At 43.0% G+C, this 8,545-nt stretch overlaps 1 protein-coding gene across 1 annotated transcript; it reads left to right on the top strand.

Annotated features, from left to right (window-relative positions):
* Positions 1-3,779: 3,779 nt before the first annotated feature.
* Positions 3,780-8,508, top strand: LOC112885358 (FK506-binding nuclear protein-like). Its single transcript, XM_025950991.1, has 3 exons — positions 3,780-4,004; positions 4,342-4,570; positions 8,315-8,508. Exons 1-3 carry the CDS (start codon positions 3,780-3,782, stop codon positions 8,506-8,508), a joined length of 648 nt encoding a protein of 215 aa, XP_025806776.1.
* Positions 8,509-8,545: the final 37 nt, after the last annotated feature.

Genomic DNA, 8,545 nt, shown 5'->3' with positions numbered 1-8,545 from the left:
AAGTCGGGAAAGTGTCAGGTTTGTCGGCACTCTTTTCCAGCGTGTACCTCAACGGATGCTTATCAATCAAAGTAAGTGTTCGTGATTCCTTCTGTGTTCTAGTTTCTTAGTTAAGGAATAGTTCTAGTTCCTTAGTTGTTTAATGGATCAATGGTTCACTAGTTAAGTGGGTGCTCTAGTCTAAACGTAAGCCTAGAGTTAGTAGAAGACGATATAGACATGGTGTCTAGATCAGACTCTACCAATTGGTTGTGGTATATCCTATGGTTAGATGAGGTAGGTAGCAGGTGGTGACAGCCCTGTCTATTTAGTGTAACCCTCCCCTTTTGGGTATATCCCAGTACTGTATTAAAGGGGTCAATCAGGTCTTATCCTAAAGAAGCCAGTAGCCCAAAGTAGGCAACTAGGACGGTTCTATCTTACCTTATTCTAAGCCTTAGGAATCCTCTCTGCCACTTTCCTCTAGCCGGTGTGGTATCCTTGGATGAACCTGAATTCTAGAGAATATACACACGTTCCTCAGTGGATATGATACCTTGGAATACTCTTGGATAAAAGCTACAATGGTATCTGTATACTTGCAGATTTATTTGTGATCGCTAAAATACCCAACAAGCTTTCTGGCGTCGTTGCTGGGGGAACGGTTGCTATATTTTCTTCAGACCTAGTTCGCCCTCGTATCTATTTTATTTTCTTTGATTCTATCTCTACCCCCACTATCCATGGAGCAGCCATCCATTCAACAGCTCTCCGCACCTAAGGGCGAGTTTTGTGAGCCTACACCTTCTTCTTATCCAATTCTTTCATCCAGCTATGAACTCAGCCCCGGCTATATAGCCATAGTTCACGATCATTCCTTTTCAGGATGGGATGATGAAAATCCTTACCATCACTTGCGCGAGTTCGAGCAAGTGTGTTATTCTACATAAATGTTATTCTACACCTTACCTTCACTTGTGAACTTTGAAGTGTCTACCATGATGTTGTAGGTGGTTGAAAGATGGAACAATATTGATCCAAGTGTCCTTCCTTGTCAGCTGCTGAGTTTCGGTTTTTGGAAAGATTTTTGAAAAGAATTTATTCCATGGTCTTACCCCTTTAGAATATCTCTAGATCGCTCATGTATATGTTCCTTGCCAAATCTTTGTCCTTCTCTCCCTCTCTTATAAATGTTGCTGAAGTATGATTCGGTCAGGGTAAAGGACACGTGCTTGCTGTACATTTGTTGCAAGATCAAAGATTGGATCCATAGAGATAATGCATCATACCAGTTTGATCAAGAAGGTGCAAGTGTGATGAGTGGTGGACTTGGACTCCTTTTGCACGATCTCTTTTCTTTCTTCCCCTTTTTTTGGACATGGCTAACCTTTTTCTTCTCTCTCTTTTTTTTCAGTCATACTTCATGGCATGCTTTTTGTATTTTCTTGGTATAGCCATATCTTTTTGGGGATTCCTGGAGAGTAATCATGTAGCACATGGAGTATTTATTTGATGGAAGGTGGTAGTTAACTTCAAGTGTTGAAGTTGGCTTGTGTACGTGATCTTGATCAAATAGGTAATGAAGAATATCTCATTAGGCTCACAAAATTTGATGAAGCTCAAAGTAACAGCAAGACACATATGTATGGAATATTAAATCGAAGTATGTTGACATATGGCTTTGTTCGGAAAGGCATGAGGGGTTGTAGACCATGGAGCATTCATTTTTGAAAATAGAATTCCCAAATCAAGCGAGCCAAACAAGTATGGAAACTTGTATCAAACCATATCACGTTAATTAACAACTTGAGCATCATGGGTTCCCTAAAAATTTGGTTCACAAGATCTAGTTTGGTAAAGAATAAAATCCATGCATGAACCATCAAGTTAAGCGTTTCAACTCCTTGTTTGAGTTTAACCATTCAGTTTGAGCATTATGTTCATGTTTAAAACTCATAGGGCAGGAAGAAGACGAGTGAGAACGCGCAAACCGAGGCTTGTGCTAGCGCGGTCTGGCTTTGAGAGTACGGGTCCGTCCCGTGGTGCATGTGTCATAAATGGATGATTTCAGCGTGTATGCATCAGGATGTCGCAGGAGTCTCCCCCACACTTGTTTTTGATCCTGTTTATTCAATCAAAGCAAAACAAACAAGAAAACGCAAACAGGGCTCTACCAGCATTAACACCGGGGAGCCCAAGTTTTATTCAACTAATTAAATTTGGGCGCTTACAATGATAGAAATAAAACTAATGAAAATAAAGCAAATGAATGGAAATAACCCTAACTAAGTGTCCAACAAAACTAAGCTAGGGAAGGCTCATGGCTACTGTGCGTAGTAGAGCTCTTCCTGACCCGTAGCCTTATACAAGGGCTTAAGCTTAGCGCTCAGGCCACGGCGGAAGGAATGAAGGTCATCGTGGAGCTCCTCTATCTCCAACTTCTATTCTGCTAGCTGATCCCCTAGCCACCTATTTTCTAAACGCAACTGTCTAACCATAGCTGTGAGATCACCTAAGGAGGGCTCATCATCGCTACTCTCATAGTGACCCCAGGCCTCTTGATCGCAGGCTGTGACCTAAGATGCCTGATTCGCTATGGGGACAAGTTGAATGGCTCCTCCTGCTCCTTCCCGACTGCAACACAGGATGGAGTGAACACCGCAATTTGATCTTGAGGTAGAGGACTCTTCGGTTCACCACTTGAAGGTGCAGATGGCCCGGACATGCCATCATCCTTGAACAGCTGCTGAACCCCTAACTTCCGGGGCGCTGACATGCCCGTAGGTGGTCTCTGGTACGGGCAATGGGCCCGAGCCTTCTGCTTCTGGATCTTATGAGGCAACGAGGAGCGTGCCGGGGAACGGGGGCACGAGAGGTCACAGCCTCGGGTTGGCCAAATTAGGGGTTCGGCCGAACCATGGTCAGGCCCCCTCAGCCCCTCGTTGCGCACAAGTGCTGGCACAACGACCAGGGGCACCATGGCGAGTGCGTGGGCTTCTTCCATGATCTGCTCGGCAGGGATCAAAGCATTGGTCGGCTGCGACACTCCGATGAAGTTGGAGGTGGGATCGGAGGTGGCGCGCTGAGGAGTACCATTGCCGGCCATGGTTTTTAGGAGTGCAGGAAGGCTTTGGTGGTTCGGAGGTGCAGGAGTAGATGGAAAAGATGAGGAGGAAGAAGGGTTTCAAGATGAGTTTTAAGAGATGGCTAAACCCTACTTCGTGCGATCAAGACTCCTAATGGCGGCCAGGATTAAGATCAAAAGGAGATGGAGGCCTAGCTCGCCAAAACCGGGCGGTTGAGGAGCCTGCCCTGGTTCGGCCGAACCAGGTAGGTCGGCGGAACTGGGCTGGGCCCCTTTTGCCCTCGGTCTTCTCTAGTCAGCTCAAGGGGGGTCCTAGAAGGTATATACAAGTGGCTTACTGTTGGGTTTGGCCTATAAGGCTCTTAATCAAGAATATGATCGTGATCGACTAGCTCGATCACGTCTATGTCTTCATTAATAGCTTTATCATGGTCTAGGAAAAGCTTTAAGCGGTGGCCATTTACCTTATGGATATTACCTTCGTCGTTTTTGATCATGATGGCTCTTAATGTGTCGATGACGAGATATGGTCCTAGCCATTTGCTCCTTAGCTTCCCATGCCTGAACAGCATCACCCTGGAATTGAAAAGAATACCTTGTCCCCTGGATCGAAGACCTTTGGTTTTAGCCTTCTATCGTGCCATCTCTTGGTTCTTTCTTTGTATAATGTGCAGAGTAAAGATTAGGTGCAGAGACTTCTCTAAGATACCTAAGGATGGGTGGTGATCTATTTATGATAGCTCTGACTGTAGAACACCCCATTTCCCAACCTGTGGCAAAAAAAGGAGATGATGATGATGGGGGTGGAGACAATGATGAGGATATAGATGGTCTGGATCTAGATGCAGATGGTGACATGGATACTGACAAAAATGGATCTGCTGGTGGAGCTCACCAAGATAAGGAAAAACCTGATAAACCCACACCACCTCTTGTGCAAGTGTCTGGTGCTACAGGGCATAAAACCAGGAGCACATTTAAACATGAAATGTCAAATCTCACTGAGGAGATTATGAAAGCTGCACAAGAGTAGGGTATTACTGAGGGGCAAATTTATCAGCTCCTAGGAGAAATTGAACTTGTTGATGAGGAGGGGCACTTTATCGGGGAAGATCACACAGCGGGAGATGAACCTGTCCCTTTTCTGGAGGAGAAAGATACCTTGATAAGAGAAAATGAGGATGAACAGCCTGAGACCAACCTAGCAAAGGACATAATGCCTACTGCTGAAGATGCACTGAGTTATTATGGGGGGTTTAAGTCTTGTGCAAATTCAGCCTGAGGAGGGGGAGAACCAGGCTAATGCTGCAGAAGGAGAAGAACCAGTAGATGGGGAAGGGACTGAACAGAATGGAGGGAAGAAAAAACAGCTGAAGAAGAAGTGGGGGCCTGTTGTGGCTAAGAAGAAAAGCTCAAGGCTGATGAATGACAACAGAACAATTCAAGAGAAGGCTACAGAAATCAAGAAAGTGAGGAACCTGGAGGATAATTATCCTACAAAAAAAGGTATGAAACACAAACCTCCCAAAACAAGTAATTCTGCTGTCAATACTGTTATTGCTAGATCTGTAGATATTGTGATAGGTGATTCTGATATTGATGCCTCAGGGGGGGAGGATGGAGATCCCACCCCTGTTCCTATTGATACAAGAAGTAGTCCCCCAGAAAATAGAACAACCCTGGACCCAAAGATACTAGAGGTGTCTAGTGGTCCTGAGGGAGTTGATTGCAATATGAAAAGCACATAATGTCGAGGCAAGCACCCTAGAAAACAAGTTATATCATGAAAGGCATTTTTTGGAATATAAGGGGGACCGGAAAAAAGGGTAGGACAAAATGCATTCAGGAAATATGTTGCAAACATGACCTAGATTTCATAGGGATACAGGAAACTAAGAAGAATGACTTCCATAATAGTTTTACTGATCTAGCTGGTTATAGAGATTTCTGTTAGAAGTGGCTCCCAGCAGAGGGGTTAGCTGGTGGCATCCTGATGGGATGCAACCAGGAAACTTTTGAAATTGAAAGCTGGAATATTAGATCCTTTTCCATTAGCTGCTATGTTAAGAGAAGAAAAGACAACTTTCACTGTAGAATTATTGTGGTTTATGGCCCGACTTATGAAGAATAAAAAGATATTTTTTTGCTAGAATTGCATGATCTCTTCTCTTCTAGAGAGGGTGCTAATATCATAGGGGGGACTTCAACCTGGTAAGGGCCCCCCAAGATAAGAGTAATGGTGTTGTTGACTTTGCCTGGTGTGACAAATTCAATGAATGGATTGGCAACTGCAATCTTTTGGAGATTAGCTTAACTAATAGAAAACTTACATGGGCATATAATCATGACAATCTAGTTATGTCCTTGATAGATAGAGTTTTTTGCTCAACTAACTCTAACCAAAACTTTCCTTTTGCTAAAATCAGTGCCTTGCCAAAAAAAATCCAAGCGATCATACCCCAATTCTGTGGGAAGAAAGGGATTATAGTATTCTAGAAAAACCCAGATTTAAGTTTGAAAAATGGTGGTTACAACAGGATGGACTTGTGGAAGTGGTGGAGAAATGCTAGAATTTCATCCCTAGTCATGACAACCCCATTGAAACTTGGCAGAAGAAAATTAGGAAACTTAGAAAAACCTTGAAGGGGTGGAGTGCCAACATAGAAGCAGAGAACAAAAGGGAAAAAGCAAGACTCCTCAAGGACTATGATGTGCTAGATAATAAATCTGAGGATGTTATGCTAACCCTAGAAGAAAAGGAGGAGATGAATATCATGATGATGGAACTTAATAGGCTGTGGGATTTGGAAGAAACCAAAGCACAACAAAGGTCTAGAGAAAGAAGTATCAAAGAAGGGGATAGGAACACAAGGTACTTCCAAACTGTGGCAAACCAGAGGAGGAGAAAAACTACCATTCATGCTATGGAAGGCCCTGATAGGGTTTTTCATGACACACAAGACATTCTGGAGATAGCAACTAACTACTATAAGGACCTATTTGGCTTTGAACCAAGACCTAACATCAACATTTTAGGCGCCTTTTTCTCTGAAGGAGATAAAGTGACAAATCTGAAAATTCCCTCATGGAAGCCACCTTTTCTGAGGAAGAAGTTAAAAAAGCTACTTTTGAGTCCTATTCTGATGGGCCCCCAGGACCAGATGGCTTCTCCTTTATGTTTTATCAAAAGTTCTGGGAGTTGATCAAAAGTGATCTCATGAAAATGTTTGTGGCTTTCCATGAGGGCTCCCTGGATATCTTTAGGATAAACTTTGCTCTCATCACACTTATTCCTAAGGAGGAAGAGGGTTGTTCTATGAAGAAGTTTAGACCAATTAGCTTGCTCAACTGCAGCTACAATTTTTTTACAAAAGTCCTAACAAACAGAATCAATATTGTGGCTAACAAACTTATCTGCAGTAATCAAACAGCTTTCATTAAAGGTAGATATATTTTAGAAAGCGCGGTCACAGCCCATGAGATTATTCATAGTGTGCACCAAAGTGAAGAACCTGGGGTGGTTCTGAAACTTGACTATGAAAAAGCATATGACAAAGTCAGTTGGAACTTTCTTTTAGATGTCTTGACGAAAAGAGGTTCTGGTCAAAAATGGTTGGCCTGGATGGAAAAAATTGTGCACAATGGCTCTGTAGGAGGCATTGCCGATAACAAATAGGGGGTCTCATTTGGAACTGGGAAAGGTTTGAGGCAAGGGGACCCTCTGTCCCCTATCCTCTGCAACCTAGTGATAGATGTGTTAACTAGGATGTTACAAAAAGCAGTTAATGATGGCCTTATTAAAGCCCTTGCCTCTGATGTGATAGACCATGGAGTAATTAGTCTGCAATACGCAGATGATACTATTCTCTTTCTAAAAAGTGATGAAGACACAGCTTATAACATGAAATGGATCCTTCCCCACTTTGAAAAAATGTCTGGGATGCGCATCAATTACCATAAAAGTGAACTAATTCCCATGGACCTAGAGGATCATGAGAAACAAGGGATGCTAGAGGTTTTTGAGTTCCCTGAAGGGCTTTCCCAATCAACTATCTAGGTATTCCCTTACATCAACAAAAACTCAAGAGAGAGGATATACAATCCCTTGTCGATAAGATTCTTAAAAGAATTGCTGGGTGGAGAGGAAAATTACTCTCCTATGCAGGAAGGTTAATCTTGATTAAAACTTGCTTGGCGAGCATTCCTATATACCTTATGTCCTTTAAGTTTCCAAAGTGGGCCCTGAAACTCCTAAATTCCCATATGGCAAACTATCTTCGGAACGATTTTGAGGGACATGGAAAAATCCATCTTGCTAACTGGCAGCTTGTTAGTATGAAAAAGAACATGGTGGTGGTCTTGGAGTGCCTGATTTAAGAGACCTGAATTTGGCTTTGCTAGGGAAGGTTTATAAAAAATGAAGTTAAGCTCTGGCAAAAGATAGTTAAGCAAAAATATGTTAGGAGAGCTCCAAACATTTTGTCTCCCCAGTACCCCTTCCCCTTCAACCTTTTGGAAGGGTATAATCTGGGCAGCAAAGGCCCTCAAGTTTGGATATAGGTGGAAGGTGGGGTATGGAAAAAGTATTAGGTTCTCGGAGGATACCTAGTTTGGTACTGCTCCTATGGCAGTCCAGTTTTGGGATTTATACTGCATTAACAACCAAATAGGGGAGACTATGGACAAGGTGTGGGATGGGCAAGAGGTTAAACTGACCTTTAGAAGGAATTTTGATAGTGAAATGCTTGAGAGGTGGTTTGAGCTGAAGGAAATAGTGTCTAGTGTGGTCTATGACCAAGAGTGTGAGGCTTTGGTCTGGGCCTATGGGAGCAAAGGAGTGTGTTCCACTCAGTCTCTCTATGCAGTTATAAATTTTAGAGGGGTGCAGCCAGTCTATATCCCCTCGGTTTGGAAGATAAATTTACCATCAAGAATCCAAATCTTTCTTTGGCTCCTCTCTCGTAACAAACTGATGACCAAGGACAACCTCTTGAAGAGAGGGATAGAAAAACCTAAAGAATGTATGTTTTGTTTAGAAGAGGAAACGATCAGCCATCCTTTTTTTATTGTACTGTTGCTAAAGCTCTTTGGAACTCTGTTTCAGAATTTTGTGGCGTTTCTGTCTCTTGTTATACAGATATGGCTAGTAGATGGCTAGATTGTAAAAAGTTTGAGCTTGTTAACACCATCTCTGCAGGAGTTTTGTGGTGTATTTGGCTAACTAGAAATAACATGGTTTTTCGCTCACAGCAATGGATGGATATCGAACAGGTGTTCAGAAGACTGTGGAGGTGCATGCAGCTTTGGAGACCAATGTTCAAGCAAAACATGGTGCAAGAAGTGGACCGCTGATGCAACTTCTTGGGGGGTCTGATCAGGACCCCTTCTGTGATAATGCCCTCGTGAAGAAGCTCAAACGAGGGGAGTTCGACTGGGGGCGCTGAAGCACTAAAAACCATCAAGATGTTGATCTTTTCTCTA

The sequence above is a fragment of the Panicum hallii genome, chromosome 3 (genome assembly GCF_002211085.1).
Source record: "Panicum hallii strain FIL2 chromosome 3, PHallii_v3.1, whole genome shotgun sequence".
Lineage (NCBI taxonomy): Eukaryota > Viridiplantae > Streptophyta > Magnoliopsida > Poales > Poaceae > Panicum > Panicum hallii.
The sequence above is the reverse complement of the archived record's forward strand: the minus strand, read 5'-3'. Positions and strand labels throughout refer to the sequence as shown.